At 29.4% G+C, this 25,769-nt stretch overlaps 1 protein-coding gene and 1 long non-coding RNA gene across 4 annotated transcripts; both read left to right on the top strand.

Moving 5' to 3' along the window:
• Nucleotides 1-120: 120 nt before the first annotated feature.
• LOC122522025 lies at nt 121-22,219 on the top strand. Of its 2 annotated transcripts, XR_006304972.1 has the most exons (3): nt 2,745-2,759; nt 2,851-3,720; nt 21,877-22,219. It is a non-coding gene; the product is annotated as an uncharacterized LOC122522025 (long non-coding RNA). The 2 variants fall into 2 exon arrangements; XR_006304971.1 differs by having other exon boundaries at nt 121-3,720.
• A 79-nt stretch (nt 22,220-22,298) lies between these two features.
• LOC122522024 (protein yippee-like 1) lies at nt 22,299-24,298 on the top strand. Of its 2 annotated transcripts, none has more exons than XM_043642811.1 (4): nt 22,299-22,489; nt 23,105-23,148; nt 23,362-23,470; nt 23,671-24,298. In XM_043642811.1, the coding sequence occupies exons 1-4, from the start codon at nt 22,388-22,390 to the stop codon at nt 23,758-23,760; spliced, it is 345 nt and encodes a 114-aa protein (XP_043498746.1). In that variant the 5' UTR covers nt 22,299-22,387; the 3' UTR covers nt 23,761-24,298. The 2 variants fall into 2 exon arrangements, with proteins under 2 accessions (XP_043498746.1, XP_043498744.1); XM_043642809.1 differs by having other exon boundaries at nt 22,299-22,507.
• Nucleotides 24,299-25,769: the final 1,471 nt, after the last annotated feature.

Genomic DNA, 25,769 nt, shown 5'->3' with positions numbered 1-25,769 from the left:
ATAAAATGAAACTAAACAAATTAGTTGCCTTAACGAAATGAAAAATTTTAATGGATATATTAACTATTTGTTTGCTATTTTTTTTAATTTTTTTCCCCTTTTTTTTTCTTCATTATTTACTTTTACTTAGTAGGACTCGTCACTTTATAAGAAAAATAAAACTACATATTGAATAAACAAAGATAAAAATAAGTCCGTTATGTGTTGCTGCTTTGAAATACTGCTTTGTTGTTATTCTCCATGCTAGGAACGACGGTACGTTCGAGAAAAAATGAGAGAGAGAGAGAGAGAGAGAGAATGTAAAAGAGCGAGAGAAGGAAAGAGCGAGAAGGAAAAAAAAATATTATAGATATTAAAAAAACACGAGAATGTGAGAGTGTGAAGGATCATTTATAAGATAAAATTTAAAGAAAAAAAAATAATAAAATATTACAAATAATAGAAAAAAGAAAAGGAAGAACAACAAAGAAAGAGAGAGAGAGAGAGAGAAAAGGTTTTATGGGAGAACATGAGGGTGGCAGGCACAGTGCAATTGTTGCGTAAACATTTTTACGCACCATTATTATTATTATAATTATTATTATTATATTATTATTATTATTATTATTATTATTATTATTATTCGCTAATTAATATTAGCGGATTAGTCCGAAGTGACACACATGCGTATTCGTTCGATTATCAATTGTGGCAAAAAAAAAGTTTTTATCAAGATATATCGAGTTTTTCAGTATGGATGATGGACAAGAAGAAGAAGAAGATTAAGATAAAGAAGAATAACCCGGCAATATATAGAGACACTTCAGTATCAGTGATAATTGATCATTTCTATATACATAAACACACCATCAAACGAACATTCGGACAAAACAGCAAAATATTTTATATAAATAGGCCAATTAACTAACTTTTCGTCTATTATGTGTTCTCCTTTTCTTTTCTTTTCTTTTCTTTTCTTTTTGTCTTGCTAATTACTTTGTTCTTTATTTTCTTTTCACTTTTTATTCTATAATTTTTATTGTCATCTTTCCCATCCCTTTTTTTTTTTTCAATCAAGTGAAATTTTGTCAGTAGCGTTCTTCCCTCCCGGCCCCCGTCGTACTTCACACACATTCTCTCTTGATTGATTATCAACATTTTTAATTATTACTTTTCTTTTTTTTTATTTTTTATGACAATTATTATTATTGTTATAATTGTTGTACATTTTTTTTTCTTTTCTTTTCTTTCCTTTTATTTTCTTTTCTTTTGTTTTTGGTATGCAACGTATCAAATGCGTGCGCGTACTCTCTAAACGAAAAAGCAAGAAAAACAAAACAAAACTCGAAATTTTTCGCAAAAGTTATCCCAGCTTTAGCAGGATTTTGTAATAGATTTGTGATTTTAGACTTGTCGAAAGAATTGTAATATGTAATAGAATTATGCAAGAACTTAAAAACGATATAAAAAAAAAAGCGAAAAATCCAAAAAAAAACAGAAAAATAATGCGAAGAAAAGTACGAATAAAGGTAGCTTTCCTATGTAGTTTTAACATTCACGCATGCTTTCTTTCCAGAAACGAACGTGACTTATTGGACCTTTGCGTGACGATGCCTTTCATGCATTGAACAATTTAAAAAGTAGTATTAGTAGTTCATTTTAAATGACGATGATGGTTACAATCATTTTAGGAAAACTTTTTTAAAATGTGAATTCATTAAATTGTGAGGTCTAGATTCATCTATAAAGAGAGAAAGAAAATGTTGTATAAAATATGTCAGGAAAGGTTTTGTTATAGAGTCGGAATGAAATATTGTGGATACCTATGAAATGGGCAAGCAACTATTGTACCCTGTTGAGAAGATTAACAGCAGGGGATCACTAAAGGAAAGATGAAAGAAGAAAACCTGATTCTATTGTTTTGAAGATTCTTAAAACCACCAAGTAGGACTTTTACGATAACCATAACATCATTTAAAATTAATAATAGATTTATTTTTAGGTTTTATGGTCAACAACAGTTGATAAAATTAACATTTGAAAGCCTACCGCAATTAAAGCGACTCTGTTTACCTGGTCTGCATAGATACTTCAATTTTAACGATATTATCAAACATTCCCCCAAACTATTGTCCTATAATACCAAGAAGAATACGCTGAGACATTTATTTTGGGTATGGTTCCAAATAATGGAAATGGTCGAGTTCCTGCTGTGTTGGAAGATTATCAACGTCGATATACCCAGGAAGAAGAATACACCAACGTTTTGTTTTTCTATTAAACGTTTATTTGCAATTATCCAGAACAGGTTCGTTTAACCATAATCATTAATAACACGATAAACGTGTAATCTACGCCGACCAGATAAATGCAGTCGTACATTTTTTATATAATCTAATAGAAAATGTTGTTTGTTTCATGCTTACAATATTTCATTTGCGACTCTATAACTAAAGGATTTTTCTAATCAACTTGATGAAACATTTTTTCTTCTTATTTTTTTTTTTTTATAATATTAAAGTGTAAGAAACATGTGAATTTTTATTTCTTTTATTATTATTATTATTGTTTATTTCATTTTTCAAGTCATCGAATGCGGATATTGCAGGAATTCCAACGCCCCGAAGTTATCCAAGAGCGGCGGGAATATTTGTAATTTTGAACAATCGAACAGTCGAGATAGCATTGCAATTGATATGCACGAACTTAACGCTCTTCTTGCTATTTACGTACATATATATTTTCGTTTAATTCTACGAGGAAGAACGAAGACATAAAAGGTAGAGCTATTCGATCTATATTTCTTTTCCCACCGAATGATATTACCTCGACTCGCGATATAATATCATCAAAGTTTTATTTGACTTTCAGTGAGCGCTAATTTCAAGATAGATCGTAGAAACGTAGAAAAAGTTTTGTTTTCTCAAAAAACTTCGATCATTCAATAAGTTGCATCTATCAAATAAAGTAAAATAATCGAAATATAATAAAGATTAGAAAAAGGAAAATTACCAAAACGGGGAAGTAAAAGTTAAGAAAAAAATTGAAAAACAAATAAAATATTCAAATTCAATAGAAGGAAAGGTACGATATAAACGACAAAAGTTGGGAATAAGGATATTAAAAAAGTAAAATAAAATCAAAGGGGGAGAAAGAAATAAGAAGAAAGAAAAGTGCATCATCCTAGGGTGCATCCTAGTGCATCATCCATCAAATACATGGGAGTAGGGTTAGCCGCGATTGCAGCGCCGCGGTGCATCTCGACGGCGATGTCCGGAGATAAATTGATGTAGCATTGCGCATGCGCGTATAAAATTTCTCCCTTACACCGTCCCGCCACCTTTGGACGAACCGAAATAAATCGAACGACGCCGAGTCGATCAGCAGTACGGTATTCGTTGGACGCGACCGTTTTTTGCGTTTAGTGATGATCAGGACGAGTCGTCGTTGTTGTCGTCGACGTTGTTGTTCGTGGCACTGCGCGAAAACGAAGTAGCAGAGTTGTATTAGACGGGGGGACACGCACAGTTCAGAAATAAATAATCGTTCGTTCGTGAGAGAAAAGAAATTAAGAAGAAAGAAAATAAAACAGAAGATAAACAAGACGATAAGAAAGTAAGGGATAAAAGTCAAGTAAAGAAGGAAGGAAGGAAGGAAGAAATAAAGAAAAGGAAGAGGAAGAACGAGGAACGAGGACACGCGCGTCGTCGTTTGCTGCCGCGGCCACGGATGCATATGGAGGTTGGTAATGTTTTATTCGAATAATAATAATAATAACAACAACAATAATAATAACAGTACCAATTAATAATACAAAATCTTTCGAGAGAAAGTTAACTTTTTTGACAGGACTTGTTGTCACTGTCTCATATACGTTCATTTTAATATTGTATACTCTTTAAATGTTTTTACCTCTCTTTCAGAATCCCATTCACTTCATCTTGCAATTTTGATCAGTATTGTCTTACCGAATCGTAGAAAATGTCAAAGGATTATTCTATATCATTCTAGAATCGAAGAAATGTGTGTCGTCAAGTGAATCGGTTGTCAAGCGTTGTGGTGGACGTGCTATTAGTCGTCCATGCTGTGTCTGTCCGTCTCAAACTACGCAATACCTTTTGCATTACCTCTTATCATTTTCTTCATTCATTTTTCTTAATATTCTTTTAATGTTATCCTCATTTATATGTTTTTAGAATTTTTTCAATTTCCTACCTTCTTTGCTTTTCTATTTCGTTGGTCTAGATTTTAAATGGGATTTTATAGAAAAATAGATAAAAAAAAAAGAAAAGAAGGAAATCAGAACATTCGGTTCGATATTTAATTGTATTTCTATTCGCATAAGTCTTCCAAATGACCAATGTTTTCGTCGTAGACTTTCTCTCTTTCTCTCTCTCTCTCTTTCTGTCTCTTTAAATATATATATGTATACATATATACATATATGCATATATATCTATATGAGATGTGTATCTCTCTCTCTCTCCCTCTCACTCAGATTTTCTAGGCGCGCATCTAGTTGTATGCGCGGTACGTTTCTCTCCGTAGCCTTTGTGTACGCTCTCAGCTGACGCTCGAGGCTGCCATCAGCTGCCCGAGACCAAAAGAGGGAGGGAGAGGGACAGAGGGAGAGAGTGAAAAAGAGAGAAAGAGAAAGAAATAGAAGACGCGCATCCAGGGCCGCCACCTTTCTTTTGCAACTCCTTCTATATTACATACATATCAGATTTTGTGTTGTTGTTATTGTTGTTGTTGTTGTTGTTGTTTATTTTATTATTTCTCTTATTGCAGAATTTTGTCTCGTATCATTATTATTATTATTTAAATTTTTATTCCTTTAGGGGAACAGCCGAGAGAAAAGAATTTTCGTAATTTTAAGTGGGTGTTCTTTTTTTTTCTTCTTTTATTTTGTAAGAAAGGAATATTTTGTTCAATATTGATTACTATTAATTATATACATTTGTTATATACGAGTGATGCGTTAATTACTCTTGCATACTATCTGCACATATATAATTTTTTTTTTCTTTTTTATTTTATTATTTATTTTCATGCAATAATCTAAAACAAATATAAATAAAACAGGAATACTCTCGTACCATTACGCTTCATAAATATTCATTGTTACAATTTATAGATTTATTTATTTGTACATATAAGTGTGTATATATATATATATATATATATATGCATATTTTTGTGCAGATAAACACATACATATATTACATATGAACTATTGCAATCTGCCATCCAATGAAACTCGACTGTCACGTCCGCACACGTGCGTCTCTTACTTTGTAATATACATGCACGAAAGAGAGATAGAAAGAGAGAGAAATATATATATATAGAAAGATAATGATAGAGATAAAGAAAATTAGAGAATAGATAGAAGAATATGATTGGACGAGAAGAACATGTTATTTCTCTTGGCTGTTTCACGTTGATTCTTTTCGAACGTGCGTTATACCTTCCACAGAAGTGCAATGCACTCTCTATTTCTCTTTCTCTCTTTCTCATTCTCTCTTTCGTTTGATTTTATTTTTATTTCTATTTCCTTCTCACTTCTCTTGCTTTACAGTTTAGCGATCTTTGCACTCGAGGAGATACTTGACCGCGTGGAAAGTATTCCGTTTTAATAACATTCGATTAAATCTCAAAAATTCTATTTCGTTTATCAAAAATTTACGTACGCGGAAATGTATATATACATTTAAATATCCGGAAAGTTTTATTTTTTGTTTAAACAAATAATCGAGTTTATTTGATCAATTAAATAGAAACTCAGAGAACAATTTCGTATTTGTTTATAATTATATTTATTTAATAGATAAATTGTTCCTCTCGAAATATTCTTTAAAAATAGGCACAAAATTTCTGGACGAACACACACGTACACAAAGAGAGAGAGAGAATCTAAGAATTGTTTTTGTAATTATGCTAATATTTTCTAAGGAAAATATTGTCTATCGATTAATCTTAATTAGAATAATATACGTGAATATATAAACGTGATACGTTGAATTACGTATGAGTGTATCTTTTATTTATCAAGCGACTAAAAATACAACAAAACAAAACAAAAGAAAAATAAATATATGTTTAATTAAAAACACGTAATACACGTTCGATTGGATTTATTATCGTGAAAGAAACAAAAAAAAAAAGAAGAAACTCCGAAGTAAATGGAGTAAAAATTCTGAATTCTTAGTCTCTTATATTTTTTTTTAATTAATTTTTTTTGTCCGTAATTTTCGATTTCGACTGTTATTGTTTTGTGAGAGAGAGAGAGAGAACATTGAGTAAACGTTTACGAATTTCACGTTTAACCTCGACAAATATCACAAGAAGCAAGATAATTCGAAAGGCCGCGTCTTGTTTTGTACACATTCAAACAGCTGATTCGAACGGCGACGGCGCGTCGTAAAAACATTGGAGGCCTGTGTTGTTATCATCTCTTACTCGCGTGTACACACACACACACACACACACATACATTACATATATATGTACATGAACATTCATCCATACGATTTGTTTTTGTAAAGTAGGAAGAAAAAAAACGAAGAATGAGCATACGCATTTCGTGTTTCCGTGATTACGATCTTTCCGTAAGTATCTTATTTACGCGTGAACGTTTTAAAAAATAAATAAATAAACATTATAATATTTGAAAATAATTATTCAATATTATTTCATATTATTATTTGATTTATATCAAAATTGTATATATTGTCGTCGTGTTTTAATTGTATTCGTGTTGAAAAGGCATCTTTATTATTTATACGTAAAAATTCAATAATATACTTAGAATTATCATTAAATATTAACACGTAAGTACTTTAAGTTTCTATTTTTTTTTCTTTTTAACACATCATAGAGTATATTTTTTATACTTACAAACAAACAAAATTAGATTATTCTAATAATTTTAATATTTTATTATTGAACCAATGTACATAATTACATACGAACAAATCATTATAAATAAATTGTATTAAAATATTCTTGTTTTAAAACAAATATTGGATGGATGAAAAAACATTCGGTTTAAAATGCAAAAAAAATAAAATTATCATATGGATAGAAGAAGAAGAGGGGGTGTACATAATTACATATGAACAAATCAATATAAATAAATTGTATTAAAATATTCTTGTTTTAAAACAAATATTTGATGGATGAAAAAACATTCGGTTTAAAATGCAAAAAAAAAAAGAAAATTATCATCACATGGATAGAAGAAGAAGAAGAGGGGTCACACATTGCTGCAGAGCATCGTTTCGTTCGTATGTTCGTTCGTTCTTACTAAAGTAGAATGGGGGGATCAGAAGAAAATGAAACGGGTACGACGAGAGAGCGGTGAAGGACGATGACCCGAATTAAACTAAACTCAAAGCTGTGCGTCGTCGTGTTGCACTCGTCGTGGTGGTGTGTCGTGGTTCGTGGTTCGTCGTGTGTTCCACTCTTCGTCGTGTTTATTTAAGTTGCATCGTTCGTCGTCAACGTGCATAGGTTCTTTTTGCTTATTTTATTTTTCTTTTTCTTATTTTTCTAGAAAAAAACTAAGAAATTCGAACGAGAGAGAGAGTGTGTGTATACTTTGTTCGAAAAACTATCGTTTCAAATTAAATTCACTTTCGACTTTCTTTTTTTCCTCCCATTAAAACTCTTACTTTACGTTTTATATAATTTTATATTTTATTTTAAAAAGAAAATATTTTTTTTCTCTATCTATATAACAGAATTTCTCATCGAATCTTTTCACTCAATTCTATTCCTTTATTTTTATTCGATTGAATATTTTCATTTACTTTTTTTGATTGTGTATACTTCATATTTTATATATTTTTCACTTACGTTATACGTGTAAACTTATTAAAATTGTAAATTTTCAATCACGTTGCACGCTTTCAGGAATTTTTGTTAATTCTTTTTAATTTTCTGCTTTATTGAGAAGCACTGTTCAATAGGATTATTAAAGTAATATTTGAAACACAGTGGGGGGAGGAGGAGGGGGGGTTATATTTATTGGATTTATTTTTCAATCGATATTATACGAGAAATTTTTATAGTATTTTTAATAGGATAGGATTGAGAAACGTAATATTCCAATTAAAAAGAGGATTTCAATGGGAATTAATTTTGCCTGCTTTGAGTAGCTGAGTCAATTTTATTATTTTTTTTTTTTTAAATTATAAAATAGATTATATAATTCACGCACCTTCGTATCCTGATACATCCTATATTTTATTTTTATCTATGACGATATAATAATAGTTGAATATATATATTTTATATAAATAAGCCCTGGTATCTCTTTAAATAAATTGCTTTTACTTTTTCTTATTTTACATGTAAACTAAACATAACTACGAGAAAGTTGTCCACAATAAACGAATAAAATACGTATATGTAGTTTATTTCCTAGATAGATATGATTAGCTTATCACGTATTTGTTATATACAATAATACTTCGTTGTAATTTATAAGATTAACAAGAGAGAGAAAAAAGATACGTAATGACCGATAGAAAGGGAAACTTGGTGCATTCACTAAAGTCATTATAATGATTGCAGATATACATATTGCACATTATATTCATAATTATATCATTATATCAATATACAACGTGTGACCCAGTTTCATTGTTGTTATATAACGATATGCTTTTAAATGATTAACGAAAACACTGTAAACGTTTATAATCAATCAATCTTTAAAGTTAGCTTTTCTTTTTTGTTTCTACAACATTACTCGTAGTTATCCGTTCTTATCTCACTTCCTGTACTTTCAAAACAAATATTTTGTTAGATAGATACCGTTATATTCATCCAATCTAATTTCAATATCCATACTTCCAACAATTCTCATAATACTTAAAAATTAATAAAAATATTATAATTCTGATTATTCAGATAATATAAATTATTTCACGGATTTAACAATAAACATGCGTATGTTCTATACAATAGATATTTGAATAGGATCGATTAGAATTGGCGGGGGGGAGGGGAGGGGTTGCATCGACCTGTTGGACGAATAGTAGGAGCTTTACAGCTGATTGGACTGTCAGCTGTCTCTTTGCAAGATTCTCCGCAGAGAGTCGCGAAGCTTGCTTTCCCAACCCTCACCCCTCACCCCCGACCTTCTCCTCATCCTCATCCTCCTCTTCCTCTACAACCCCCCTTCTTTATACATATCCTCTTCTTGCGCAGAAAAGCGCACGTTCTGTCTGTTTCACCCACGCGTATCCAAAGTTACTAGGCATGCGCATTTAAAACACATGCTCCCGTATTTTTGCTTGCAAGTTGCACGTTGCCCTTCTCAACTGACTAGGAAAGTTATACCCTGGTGAAATGGTGGTAGTAGTTGCTGCTGCTGCTGCTGCTGCTAGTGGTGGTTGTGGTGGTGGGTGGGGTGGTGGATCAGAAGGGGGAAGGAGAGGGGTAAGACGTGACGTCATTTGCTAGACAGTTCGTGGCCGCCTTTGTTCGACACGCTCGGTTACAAAGAACAGGATAAAGAGACTGCGCTGATATGCGCGCGTGCGCTCTCTCACGTGCGCGCACGAATAAGCGCATGACGCCCCAACACCACCCCCTTACGTTAGAGATAGTGTCTCCTCTTCTTCTTGGTTGTTGTTTTGTAGTGTGCGCGTGCAATCGGGTCTAGGAACGAGGAGTATAACGCAATTAGATGGTTTCCTTACAGAAATTTATTCAACATTTTATTTATTCTTATTCGTATCTTTTTATTATTTATCGTTTTATTTTATTTTTTTTTTTATGTGGATCTCTTTTATTGATTTTATTGTTTTTTTTATATTGAATTTATCGATATGTTCATGTATATATATATAATATATATAAATATAATATAAGTCTTCGTGGCTCAAGTGGTAGAGCGTTCTTTCAGTATGCGAAAGATCCTGGGTTCGAATCCCGGGCCTCCTCTCGATTTTTAAAAAAACTGAAGCTCGAATTTTATTAGGAGAGTTTTTCGAACGAACAACAAATGCGTCACTAAATAATATATAAATATATAATATATATCGTTAGTTTAAATATGTATATGTTATATCTTTAATATAAAATGAGATTTTAGTTGATTTTAGAAAACGATATATTTATCGTTTTATTTATAAACGAATAAAGCAAACTTTTTATACGTTTTCACTGTATTTGTACGAACAATTTTTTCGGATATCCCCCAATGTGGGGATGTATTTGAAATTTATAGTTTTAAAATATAAAATCAATGTCACTTTGTTATTCTAAAACCATAATCGATTGATAGTAGACTAATATTAGATTCCTAAGTACAGTCGATTATATCTGTTTTTTTAGCTGACACGTACGAATACATATCCGTGTATTTAACCTAACACATATATATATATATATATATATGTACATATGTGAGTATATTCTGTCACCTTGTACATAACGATTTGCTTTGATACTGTTGCTTACCTTAGAAAAAAGAAAAGAAAAAGCAAAGTAGTAAAAACTTTCCTTCCAACGTTTCGTAACGAAGTTACTTTTTCTTTTCAAATTATTTTAAAATGTAGAATCAAACCTTTCCCTTCCCTTTCCTTCCTCTTCCTTGCTCATTCAGTCTCCTGTTTTTTACCATCCTTCCGAAATACTTCGAAGTATTCCGTATAAATAAATAAACGTTCGAAGAGGAATTAGAGCAGACCGTGAGAAGAAAATGAAAAATCAATTTTTATTCGATTAACCTGGCAAGGGTCAACACATATTTTCTTCTTCTAGTTCGATTAACGACGATACCATATTTTATAATAATCGATGCTATCGTTTTCGTTTCTTTTTCTTGTTTTTTTTTTTTTTTTTTTTTTAATTTATTTTGTTCTTTTATCGTATCACGTGTCCTATAACACGTGCTATTTTCGATTAGAAATAAAACGAGGAAGTTACAAAATATCGTCGAACTAATGATTCCTTAATTTATTCAAGCTGTGTTTTATCAACATAACTAATTACATTTTCAAATTAGCATAACAAAATAGATCGATAAGAAATTTCATAAATTATTAGATTGGGTTCGATTATTAATTGGATACTTGATTTTTTTTTTTTTTTTATAAAAAACTGTCGGTATCGTTCGGAAGAAAGAAAAAAAAAAACTTATTTATATAATTGTTCGTAGTATTTTTTTCTTTTGTATTTATATAAAAGAGGCTCAAAACTTTTCAACTCACCTATATAACTAATTACTCGATTAATTATGTATTATATTTAAATAAATGTGTTTTTTATTTTTTTTTTTAAATTAATAAGAAAATTTCTCGCGGTTACAATCAAATGCGTATTATCGTTTAAATTATTGACCAATCGTAGATTAGATCAATTCGATATGATTTTTCGAGAATATACGTCTATTAAATATTTATAAGACAAAGTATATATATATATTTGTTTTGCTTCGTAAATAAATATGTAAGAGAGAAAACGTTTTCTACCTGCTAATGACGGTGATGTGTTTTTTAGTTGCATCACTTTTTTTCTTCTTCTTCTTCTTTTTTCTTCTTCTTTTTTCCTTTGAAGAAGGTCATTACGGCGCCAACGAGGGCAATAACTTTTGCACAATCTTTTGCCGTTTCTTTTTCATTATTTTCTTTATTCCCTTGTTTTTTTATTTTTTTTTCTTTTTTCATTAATTTATCGAAGATAATTGAAAAATGTTGTATCGTTTTTTCTTTTCTTTTCTTTTCTTTTTTCTGTATCTTTTAAAACGTTCTCGATATTTTTAAATTTGTTTTTTTCTTTTCTTACTCGTACGAAGATTATTAAAGCAGAAAAAAAATTAACGTTTTTAGATTATTTTATTCCATTTTGTTCGTTGCATAAAATATTACTCGTTCTTTTTTTTTTCTTTTTTCTTTTTATCGTAAATTAGTAACGCGGAAGAACATCTTTATTTTTTACTGTTTTGATTTTTCACGAAGAACTCGCGTATATTAAATTATTTTTTTAAAAAAGAGAAAGAGAGATATAGAAAAATAATTATCGAACGTATAACGTCTTTTTTTTTTTTTTAATCTTCCATTTATACGTTTCACTCTATATAATAACTTTTAAATTTACGATCTCTAATTTGTACAATTTTTTATATTAGTTTGATTGGAAAAGTTTTCAGCCTTATATAAAAAAAAATAACCATTCCTCTTTTTTTTTTATCAAATTACGGAAATAAATGAAACAAAAAAAACAATTTTTTACTTTGCATGTTCTCTCTCTCTCTCTCTCTTTCTAATTTCTTTTACAATAAATCGATCACAGTATACACAAACGGAAATCTACATATTACCAAGTAATATAGAAACGTTCTCGTTCACGTAGGATAAATTTAACTCGTTTATGAAAATCGATATGATGTATGATTACGTACGTGTACAGATAGAACAATAAGTTCTATCTATCAGTATCATTTTCGACATGCAATCGAGACGTATACATATACATATATATATAAATAAATAAATACATACGTAACACAAGTGTAGAATTGTTTTAAAAATCATTCAGTTTCAAAAAAAATCTAATTTCTTTTTATTTATTATTCTAATCTTTTCCAATCCTTCTAATCAATCATTCAAATTATTATACACACTCATATATATTTAATTATTAATTAAATAAATGTATAAATAAATACATACGTAACAGAAGCGTGGAATTGTTTTAAAATCATTTAGTTACAAAAAAAATCTAATTTCTTTTTATTTATTCTAATCTTTTCCAATCCTTCTAATAAATCATTCAAATTATTATACACAACTCATATAGATTTAATTATTAATTAAATAAATGTATAAATAAAATACGTAACACAAGTGTAGAATTGTTTTAAAAACATTTAGTTACAAAAAATCTAATTTCTTTTATTTATTATTCTAATCTTTTCCAATCCTTCTAATAAATCATTCAATTATTATACACACTCATAATATTTAATTATTAATTAAATAAATGTATAAATAAATACATACATAACACAAGTGTGGAATTTTTTTAAAAATCATTAGTTACAAAAAAAATCTAATTTCTTTTTATTTATTATTCTAATCTTTCCAATCCTTCTAATAAATCATTCAAATTATTATACACAGTTCATATATATTTAATTATTAATTAAATAAATGTATAAATAAATACATACGTAACAGAAGTGTGGAATTGTTTTAAAAATCATTTATTAGATTTACAAAAAATCTAATTTCTTTTATTATTATTCTAATCTTTTCCAATCCTTCTAATCAATCATTCAAATTATTATACACACTCATATATATTTAATTATAATTAAATAAATGTATAATAAATACATACGTAACAGAAGTGTGGAATGTTTTAAAAATCATTCAGTTACAAAAAAAATCTAATTTTTTTTTATTTATTATTCTAATCTTTTCCAATCCTTTTAATAAATCATTCAAATTATTATACCACTCATATATTTTAATTATTAATTAAATAAATGTATAAATAAATACATACGTAACAGAAGTGTGGAATTGTTTTAAAAATCATTTAGTTACAAAAAAAATCTAATTTCTTTTTATTTATTATTCTAATCTTTTCCAATCCTTCTAATAAATCATTCAAATTATTATACACACTCATATATATTTAATTATTAATTAAATAAATGTATAAATAAATACATACGTAACAGAAGTGTGGAATTGTTTTAAAAATCATTTAGTTACAAAAGAAATCTAATTTCTTTTTATTTATATTCTAATCTTTTCCAATCCTTCTAATCAATCATTCAAATTATTATACACACTCATATATATTTAATTATTAATTAAATAAATGTATAAATAAATACATACGTAACAGAAGTGTGGAATTGTTTTAAAAATCATTTAGTTACAAAAAAAATCTAATTTCTTTTTATTTATTATTCTACTCTTTTCCAATCCTTCTAATCAATCATTCCAATTATTATACACACTCATATATATTTAATTATTAATTAAATAAATGTATAAATAAATACATACGTAACACAAGTGTGGAATTGTTTTAAAAATCATTTAGTTACAAAAAAAATCTAATTTCTTTTTATTTATTATTCTAATCTTTTCCAATCCTTCTAATAAATCATTCAAATTATTATACACACTCATATATATTTAATTATTAATTAAATAAATGTATAAATAAATACATACGTAACAGAAGTGTGGAATTGTTTTAAAAATCATTTAGTTACAAAAAAAATCTAATTTCTTTTTATTTATTATTCTACTCTTTTCCAATCCTTCTAATAAATCATTCAAATTATTATACACACTCATATATATTTAATTATTAATTAAATAAATGTATATAAGAATAATGAGAGAAAGATAAGATTAAAAAGTATATTTTAAGAATCTTTTGTAATCCTTTTTCTATTTTTATCTCTCTCTCTCTCTCTCTCTTTCTTTCTTTCTCTTTCATAATAAAACATGCATTCAAATATTATACATTGAGAGATTAGAAACTATGACGAAAAACTTGGCACAATCATCGATGCTTTCGTAGGTTCGTTGTTCGTGCATGACCTTCGCAACGATAGAATTCTTTTTCTAGGGCACATTGCCAATGCGAATGGTAAATGCAAAAGAAGAAAAAAATAAAAAAGTAAAAATTAACGTACAATAGACAATAAGATAGATAAATAATATAGATAATAGGATCATTATATAACTTTCATTTAAACATTTCATTTTCATTCGTATTCGTAATTCGATAATTCGAATAAAAGTTTAATAAATATTTTTCATTGAAAATTTGGATCTATTGTTACCTTCTAAACATCGTATTGGAATAATAAAACAGGTGTTTCTTTTACCAATGCGTAAACGTACAACACACATATACATTCACATTCATTTATATGCATCATTAATAAAGTTACATCGTAAACTAATCTACACACCTAAATTTATTTACGTACATTATTAATGAATTACAATATCACAACTATTACACACGTACACGTACACATACATGTATATTTAATTATTCACATTCATCGTTGAATGAACAAAACTATTATTGGCTTGTCTAGAAAATTCGTATTCGTGTGTATGTATTTTTAATACACGTACCATACGATTTATACAGGGTGTCCTATAACTCGATAGTATGCAAACGAACGAGTCATAATTTTATATGAATAAATAAATCGAAAATGTAGAATCCAATTGATGTTTGCATGTTGCAACCCTGTGTGTTTATACAGTGGTACAAATTTTTGGGAAACATTTCAATTCATAGAAAATAATTCACATACATACATAGATACTTGTATTATTGAAGAATTACATGGTAATGTTATGCACACATATACATGCATACGTATATACTTTTATATACTTGTATTGTGTTATTGAAGAGTTACATGATGATAACTAATGTATGCATGCAAACACACACACACACACACATACACGTATGCATTTATTTACTTGAATCATTGAAGAGTTACATAGGAGTAGCAAATAAGTAAATAGAGATGATAACATGTCTTTCTATGTATTAGTGTATATACTCACGTTGATCGTAATAGAAATCCGTGTTAATACGTAGGTAGACAAGGGTGGGGCACAAGTAAGTAAGTGCGTAACACTATCGTTACGTATTTTCTTTTAAATTACATTTATACATACATATAAACTTTTTTCTCTTTTTTTCTCTTTTTTTTTTTTCTATAATTTTCAATCAATATCGAAACGTCATTTCTCTTCTTTTTGCGTAACTTTTTTAACGAACGTATTATATCGTGTACAAAAAAAATATAGAAAAATATTTGAACGTATGTGCATTTGCTGCTGCTGCTGCTGTGTGCGTGTGTGTATTTAATATAAAATATATAGAAAAAAAATTGTTTAACATCGATGATAGATGATAGATGATAAAAGCTTATCTTTTAAATAAACTTTTCTATTTTCATCTTAAGTGCGTACTGGCGCCTCATAGTTCAATAAAATTCACGCATGTACTTATTTGTATCTATTGTTCTCATTGTATGCAATATTTTATTGCATTTATATATTTTCATAATTTAATTTAGCAAACATTACTTAAGAATAAAAATAAATGTACAAAAATTAAAATATTACATAGCTATCGAGATGATGGGCACCCCCCAGTGTGTTACATAAATTCGATAAAACGAATACAAAAAAAGAAGAAGAAAAATCGAGAGATAGGAAAGAAAAGTGCAAACAAAAGTGTCAAATATATCTATCGGTGTTTATCGATCAAAGGGGGATAAAATTGTTAACGATAACGATAACGACTTTAATCATCCTGGATATTCGAAATTACATCCGTGAGAATGAGAGAGAGAGAGAGAAAGAGAGAAAAACATTCGATATTTTTATGGGAGAGTACGATGACGTGTGAAATTCGTCGTGTCCGTTTATCTCATTCTATCTCTCTCTTTCTCTCACATACACACACACACACATACATATATATGGATATTCTCATAAACGATCTCTCTTCTCTCTCTCTCTCTCTTTTGATACACGTACTCGACGTTTCGCGAAAGTAATTTCGCGATCACATCCCCGCCGTTGTTCTATTGTTTAAATTTAGATCCACCATTTTCTTATTCCCTCAGCGTGTTCCGCGAGATCAAATCAAAGCACGAACTTTATTATTAAAAAATATCATCCGACGTTCTGGAGTAAGAGAGAATAATTATAAAATTACGTTTCATTTGTTACATTCGATAATTTATTTACTTTTTTTTCGTTTTTTTTTAAATGAAATATGTTCCCCTCTCCTACGATAAAGTTTTATCGAAAAAAGAAGAAGAAGAAGAAGATGTATAGGAAAAAAAAGGTTTTATAGTTTGGGTTTTTTTTTTTTTGTTTTAAATATTCCTGATAACTTAAAAAGAACGTGGGAATATTTGTTCCTATCGGGAAAGTTCAACGACGAAGCATCGTCATTCCAGACACGTGCTTCGATTCTTCATTCAAGGATATCATTAGAAAATACCAGGTGCTATTCGTATAGAAGTATATATATATATATATATGTATATAAGTACGTGACTTAATATATAACAACTCTTTGCAAACTTGACTTTCCCGTTGATCATTTGAACGTTATTTCCAAGTTCCGTTACTCATACGCGTGTAATTGTGCTGATAATTAGTATAATGACCTAAGTTTTAAATTATACAAAATTTATTTTGTATCATTTATTTGAGATAATATAAATAATTTAAAAAATATGAAATATAAATCACGTTAAATTCTTATTTTTCCACTGTCATAATTAACCAGCGCCAATACTACTATTAGTTTTTTTATTCTTGCTCACATGAGTGGGACGATAAGATTAAAGGATTAAAAATAACAGGATACCTTTGAGAAGAAATAAAAAAAATATCACGTTCATAGTTTAACAAGCGCACGTGTATATGCAACACAGTTACAAAACAATGAAGTATGCGTCGTATCCATCGAAGGTAAAATGGCTGACGGTAAAGTGAGGTTAGATTATAAGTGATAAATTGTTGACCCGACAGCTTGAAACGTTTACTTGAGCGCGAAATCGATTAAAGTCTAACCTTTCGTGTGAAACACTATTCACATAAGTTGAACATGTCCTTCTTTATCTATTTCATTTTTGCACTTGCTCGATTTCAACATTAGTGGGTGTATTATGAAAGAGAATAATAGCTAACTTCAAATCGAACTTTTTCCCTTTTAATCCACCATTTTGTTAAAATCAATTCTTATTCTAGATTTGAGAAAGGGTCTTTGAAATGAAATCTTTGATCAAATATTTGATTCTACAATCGAATTGTAAGCATTGAGTATTGAACAAATTCTTCTTCTTCTTCTTCTTTTTTCTTCGAATATAAAAGAAAATAAAGAAAATATTTGAAAGGGGAATATTGAATCAATCGAGATTAGTAATGGAGTTTTTAACATGCATTGGATCGAAAGGATCTTAAGTGATTTAAGATGATCAATTACCCTTTCTTTTTGTTTCTTTTTCTTGAGAGGTATTTTTTTCTTCAAATTTTAAAATTTTCTTATTAGTTTTTACATTAAAAATAAATAAATAAATAAATAAGTAAATAATTTTGTAAGAAAGCTTATGCTGTAACAGTGCATTATCGTACAGTGATTTGAAGAAATAATTCAATGAATCTTGGCCACAGAGTTCGTATTACCAAATTCCGACATTACTATTATTGGCCAACCCAATAAATAAATAAATCGAGGTTATTTTCGATTGGTTTGTATATATCGATCGATATATGCGGTTAAGCGTTTCTTTAAATAGAAAAGTCAAGCAAGTGATATCAACATTGCGTTTCTTTAAGACATAACGTTTACTTTTAAGATAAGTATTTAACTTTATACACATACACACACACACACACACGTACACACACATTCTAATTTTTTTCGTTTCGCGACGAAAAATAACGTAAAATAAAAAATTATGTAAAATATTCACGACGACAACAACCTTCGAGTCTTATATTTTTTTTTGTATTCTCGTTTATATCAAAATATAACACACATAGCGGAAATCGAATAATACGAAAGATTATTTTCAAGATTCAAGGAGGAAGGAAAGAAATGGTTTGATAAGAAAAATATATATGCGTGTGTGTGTACATATATATATATTGTATCGATTATATATATATACAGTGTACGTTAAATCGGAACGCGATCTTTTCAATTGAAATGATTTTTATCTATGATATTTATCAACAAGTATAAACGACAATCCGTCTGCATAATCTTTCATTGATATAGTTAAAAAAAAAAAATAGTTCATATTCGCAGCAAAAGATTACGAAAATAACATCTCAACGTTAATTCTACCAACACCTTTTCTTTTTCTATCAATAAATATTTATTTGTATTTTTATTGGTCTCAACACACACACACACATATACACAATCTAATACTTTATATTTATATTTATTCATTTTCATATCTTTTTATCAGAAGATTCTTACCTTATCCGATGTCAAGTGCAATTAAATTTACGAAAAAGAAAGAAAGAAAAAAAAACAGAACAAAACATATAAAATATGATAAAAAATCAACGCGCACGTGTGTGTATGTGTGTGTGTGTATTATATATACGTTAATCGAATAAATGTAAGACGCAGATATACTTTGTCGTTCGTATCGTTATGCATTAACTATCTTCCGATATGTTTATTATCGTGTATGTATGTATATGTGTATGATGTATACATGTGTGTATGCAGCACGTGGGCCCCGTGAAATGCGACTCGCTTGTTAAACATGTATTGATTAAAACGAATACATATATATATATATACACACACACACACACATATATATATTTGTTTCTTTCTTTGTAAAGTTTCTCTTGCATACTTATTGCGCGTGTCTCTTTCTTATTTTTCTTTGTGTATCACATTCTGATTTAACTGATGCGCAATAAAATACTACCACGTTATTATTGCAACACACAACAATAAATGAAAAAGAAAGAAAGAAAGAAAGAAAGAAAGATTCGCGTAATATAAACCATTGTGTTCGTTGCGATTGTTGCTGCTGTTAGCAAGCAAGCAAGCAAGCAGTAACTTTATCGATGACATGTACACTTACCCGGTTTCTTATTTTAATTAACAACCAATCGTATGTTCTATTATTATTATCATCATCCGACTATGATGAGGTGGGGGGAGGTGGGGGTAAGGAAGTATAAGAAAAAAAATATAATATCAAATTGAGGATAAAATAAAGAAGGAAAATATACTGATAAAAATTCAGTGAATGTGTCTGTGGTGATGGTGGTGGTGGTGTTGGAGAACGTGGATGACGATTTGAAATAACCTTGAACAGTGGTATTGACTCCGCTTTGTTTCTTTACCCCCTTTATCTTTCTCAGAACACTCCCTCCTTTTCTTCTTCTTCTTCTTCTTCTTCTTCTTCTTCCTCCTCATCTCACTCAGTTGCCATGAATTCTTCGAAAGGTAGGAAGAGAGAATATCCTTTCTTCAATTATTTCTCTTGGCAATTAGTATTCATCAAAATGAGAACAACTACCCTCGCTTACGAGAGTAATAATCTTTTCTATTTTATTTATAATAATAAATTAATTTATTAATTCTATTTATTTATAATAATAAATGCAAGAAATATCTTGCATTTGTTTTGTCATTGTTCCAAAGAGAGAGAGAGAGAGAGAGAGATATCCAGTAAAAATAGCAATAATCAGCAATATTCACACATTGTTTGGATAGATTTTATAACTTTTGAAATTATTATCGTTTAATATAATAATTCCTTTAATAATCGCATTTTTGTTGCACACGTAAATAAAAAAACAAAATGAACAAATCGATACCGTAATAATATAATAAATTATTATTATAATTGAAAACACACGCAAAAAAAAAGAAAATTAAACGTTAAAGACGATGTTGCTTTTCCCGAATGCATTTATAACTGTATAATTTATTTAAAATGACGTTAAGATGTAAGTCACGTTTACTGTTCGAGCAATTTTTGTTGGAAGAAAAATAAAACTTCGTTACCGTGTCTCTACTATCCGTAAATGTATGTATATATATGTGTGTATGTGTGTGTATGTATGTATACGCTAATTCCATATTTAAAAGGCTCGACTTGACACACACACACACACACACTGAAAGAGTATTCGAGAACGACACCGTATCGTTGCAAGGTCACGGTAAATCGTTGCCGCTTTTTTTCAAGGTAGAAAGAGATGAAGAATAGAACAGGTTAACACAGGAGACTTCATCGTCGTCGTCGTCGTCGTCGTTTATTTCACGAACTTTAGCCTGCATCTCGTTTGCACTTACTTTTCCCTTTTATTTCCAATTATAACGGTATTCTTTTCATGTAATATGTATTATTTTTCTTGTCGAATATTTTTGTAAAAAAAGAAAAAAGAAGAAAAATGTTTTAAATCTCATGCATAGTCACGTGATCTTTTTTAAATTTCGCGGGTTACGCGAGATTTACGCGTGGCGCCAAATTCAAACGTTCGCATCTATCGACGGATAAATCGATTTATAAAAATAAAAGACTTTTATATAAAAATAAAATTAATAAATGAATGATGCAATAATATATAATAATAATAATAATAATAATAATATACACGGGGTATAAGTAGGCAGTTAAATAAAACTTTGTAAAGACACGTCACAATTTCTTTGTTTCTCTCTCTTTTTCTCTTATTCTTTTTAATCTAACAGACTAAAGATACATAATACACGCGTATATATTTCCTGCGTTCCTGTAAAGAACTTCCTGCGTTCTCAAGAAGGAAACTTCTCGTCGACACGCGTATCATAAATAAAAAGGTCTTGTCGTTCTTTGTCCCAGAGGTTGCCAAGACACGTAACCAACCGTGTGCACAAACGATAAAACTTTTACTTCCAACTAAAATCCTCGATAATAATAAATCTCTCAAATTTTGTTAATAATACAATTATTTATATTTTTGAAATTTATTTGTAAAAATATATCTAACACGTAATATTGAAATCAAATATCAGAACAACGTGTGCCCAGTAATTAATAAACGAATATAAAAGAAAGATTTATTTTGATATAAATAATTCTAATTTAATTACGACGATGAAAATATATTTTATAATTACAATTATATTTATAAAATAAAAATCCTACAATTTTTAATTTGTTTCTCTCTAAGTTCTTTTGTGCTTACAATCACAAAGTCCACTGTTTGTAATTACTTGGGCACAGATTAAAAATAATTTCAGTCGCATATATATTGGTCTTTAGTATTCATTTATTTATTTAATTTCAATCGAATAAATATTGAATTTGTTGTATCGTTTGTTTCTCAGGTGTCCCCGAACCGGCGCTGTCTGAACCAGCTCAACAGCTGATCGGAGTACGAAGCGGCGGTGAACGGGGCCACTATTGCACCACCACCCCGCATATTTGCAAGATAATCGTTAAGGAATAATAACGAGATCTTTTAAAGGCTCACGTTTGAAAGAGAAGAACTGTGTTGGCAGAAGGAAAGAGAAAGAAAAAAAAGACAAGAAAGAAAGAAAGAGAGGTAGCAAACAAGATTTAAACGAGTTAGAAAATAAAAAACCAAGACAAATTAATTAAACAGGGGGCGGGCAAACGATATATGAAAAACAACAAGAAATAAAATACAAATTTTAGCAACCGATAGAACAAATTAATAATTACAAGAGGAATGGTGCATATAATATAATAACAAAAACAAAATAATAATAATAAGAAGAAGAAGAAAGAAAGAAAATAAATAAATAAATAAATAAATAAATAAATAAGAATAAAAAAAGGAGAGAGAATAATTGAAATTCGCTTGGACACGGCATCATGGTCAAAACTTTCCAAGCGTATCTGCCCTCCTGTCATCGCACTTACTCGTGCATTCACTGCCGTGCTCACCTCGCCAATCACGACGAACTCATCTCTAAGGTGAGCTCTCCTTATCAGGTAACGGATTTTCTTTACCTCGATAATTAATTTTTAATATTCGATCGATGATCTTTCAAGGAAATTCACTGATTTATTTTTATATATTCAAAAATAAAGAGGAGTATCCCAATTAGTGCAAGAGGAAGATGGAAGGAGGATGATGATTTGTTTATACAAAATCGTTTGACGATTGAGATTGTTTTGTTTATTCATTTTTAAATCCCTCGGAGAGGATGTCTGATTATTATTATTATTATTATTTAATTTTTATAATTGTGTGGCTAATTTTTTGTACTTTTTATTTCCTTTGTTAAATAATTAACGTTTTTTCTAATTGGAATCTTTTGATTTTTAATATTAACATTTTCTTAATGCACACTATTATTCTCTTTTAGTATTTATTTAAAATATAATATTAATTTTTTAATTATATTTTTTGTGTATAAATGTATTTCATTTTCTAAGCATTGTTTATTGAAATACCGGGTTCTCGTGAGAGTCTTTTTTTTTTAATTTACAAACAATGGCATTGTTATTGGTATAGTTCCTTGTTACATTGAACTCCTCGATGAATTCCAAGAAAACTCAAGACCATCTTTTATTCTGGTTTTACAGTCCTTCCAGGGCAGTCAAGGACGTGCCTATCTCTTCAATTCTGTGTAAGTTAAATGCAATATTAATTCCAAATAAATGATAATTGTTATTTTGCAATAAATTCCTTACTTTTCTTTTCCTTCTTCTTCTTCTTTCTTCGTTTTGAATTATTTCAAATATTCTCACAATTATTTGATTGTTAATGAATAATATACTATCGTTAACGTAATCGTTCGTTTAAGAATAACATTATTGAATATTTTCTATTTTTGCATTAGGGTAAACGTGGGTTGTGGTCCTGCCGAGGAACGTGTCCTCTTAACCGGCCTTCATGCGGTCGCTGATATTTATTGCGAATGCTGTAAGACGACTCTCGGCTGGAAATATGTAAGTTCAAAAAAGAAATTAAAAAAAGAAAAAAAAAAACCAACAAACATTATTCTATATTGAAAAATAAAAGTCAACAATAATACCGTTAATAACATTCATAAATATATTCACACAACAACTGATCAAACGTGATGAATTTTTCTTTTGAATTTTCCATTCCAAATGATGATTCTAACGCATTTGAATTGATTTTTCAGGAGCATGCCTTTGAGTCGAGTCAAAAGTACAAGGAGGGTAAATTCATAATTGAGCTAGCCCACATGATCAAGGAAAATGGATGGGAATGAAACCTTCTTAGGGGAAATTTCGAATAATATTCCCCCAGATCTTGAATCGTTCGTCCGAACTTCGTTCCTTGGCGATGCCTAAGAGACGATGATAATAATAATGATGATGATGATGATGATGAACACGACGATGATGATGAAGAAGAAGACGATGACGATAATTAAACAAATTAAAATGAAGAAGAAAAATAGGGAAAAAAGGAAGAAGAGGAAGAAGAAGGCGTCTTCGTTCTAATATCGTAAAAGTGCGGCTCTCATCTTTACCCCGCCCCCCTTCCTCCTCCTCCTACTCTATAAATTTCTTATTCCTATTTACCACGACCACCCTATATATATTTCCTACCCTCTATCATCCTCACCAACTTTCCAATTCTCCTCTCTACCTCCTCTCCTCCCCCTCTCTCTCTTTCACTCTGTCGAACCACCAACGAAAGTCTGTGATTTCATTTGTGATTTCTAATCTTAGTAACGTTTATGTTTCGGACTATAATTCAACGACGAATTAAATAATTACCAGGACGAAGGACGAAGACGAGAATTTGACTATAAAGACGTTCATTGATTTATTTTACGTTTCCGATCGATAAATATAGATCAGCTCGAACGACTCGAGACGATCTACAAATCATCGGTCTGATGATCATATCCGTATTATAATACACACACACATATATATATGTATATTTATAATTATATTAATTAATAAACTCATTCGTTACGGTATGCTTTGAGATGAGTTATCATCGTTCCATAGAAATTTGTTCGTACGTACGTATCTTTGCATGGTGTACGACTCCCATAGAAGAGTCGTTCGTACATATGGGGAAGCTACTTTTGTATTAATGGTCGTTAGTAACGAAAGGGTTGATAGTTATATAATATAATAAATAGATATTATATAATTATATTATATAATTATATAATTATATTTAATATATATATATATAAGTGTTACTCATATATATATGCGGATATGTTCATAACCGATTAATTAATAATTGTATAAAAAGCAAAAAAAAAGAATTATTTTTCAAAAATACCGCGAGCGTACGCACGCACGCAACACATATATAGATTATTATTAAATAAGACGACGATATGACATCGCGCGATTATGGTGAATATGATGACGACGATGGTGCCATGGTGGAAACAATAATAAAGGGACCGGATGATTGATAGATTTGTTCGAAGGTCGGGGGTGCCCCTTTCTCATCATATTTTCAATCATTATTAATTCTGTCATAGTTAATCGACACCAAGCAAGCTAGCAAGCAAGCAAGCAAGAAATCATGCTAAGTGGTCGTGTACGTATATAGATAGAATATATTTAAGAAATAATAATAATAATAATAATATTAATAATAATATTATTAATAATAATAATATTAATAAAGTATGGGGTAGCCCAACCCCCGGCCCCAAATGAAAAGATTTAATCAATTCTCATAAGAAAAAAGAACCGTAACTATCTTCTATCCGCACTGAAGTCAGCGCGCTTAAGTGCCACGGTATAACACTAATAAAACACACACACACACACACACAATGATAAATAATTTAGAAAGAAAAATAATATATATATATATAAAAAATGACAAAAAAGAAAAAAGAGAGAAAATTAAACGAGAAACAAACAGAAGAAGAAACAAATAAAATAATTTAAAAAAAAAAAACAAAAGAAACGAAAATGATAGGGTAAAAGTTATAAACGAACACAAATTATACAAAATAATACATTTACGTATTACATAATACACACACACACACATATACACACATAGATACATACATACACGTCGCTGGACTGACCGCCTGCCTGCCGCGTCTATCATTGGAATTTCACTGCCGATATTCCTAACTATTAATTAAGAGAAAGAAAATAAAGAAAAGATTTTAAAAAAAAAAAGAAAGAAAGGAAGAAGGAAAGAAGAAGAAGAAGTAGTAGAAGAAAATAAAGTAATCGTCGTCGCGTTGATTTAACTAAAAAAAAAATTAAAATAAAAAGA

Source organism: Polistes fuscatus, unplaced genomic scaffold (assembly GCF_010416935.1).
Source record: "Polistes fuscatus isolate 324 unplaced genomic scaffold, CU_Pfus_HIC Scaffold5, whole genome shotgun sequence".
In the NCBI taxonomy this organism is placed as follows: Eukaryota; Metazoa; Arthropoda; class Insecta; order Hymenoptera; family Vespidae; genus Polistes; species Polistes fuscatus.
The sequence above is the reverse complement of the archived record's forward strand: the minus strand, read 5'-3'. Positions and strand labels throughout refer to the sequence as shown.

Bases quoted from the DNA above. Each gene is read 5' to 3' on its own strand.
- LOC122522024 (XM_043642809.1), top strand. From the start codon at position 22,388: ATGGTCAAAACTTTCCAAGCGTATCTGCCCTCCTGTCATCGCACTTAC. The intron at 23,149-23,361 runs GTAAGTTAAATG...TTTTTGCATTAG, and splicing joins GCCTATCTCTTCAATTCTGT to GGTAAACGTGGGTTGTGGTC. The intron at 23,471-23,670 runs GTAAGTTCAAAA...TTGATTTTTCAG, and splicing joins CGACTCTCGGCTGGAAATAT to GAGCATGCCTTTGAGTCGAG.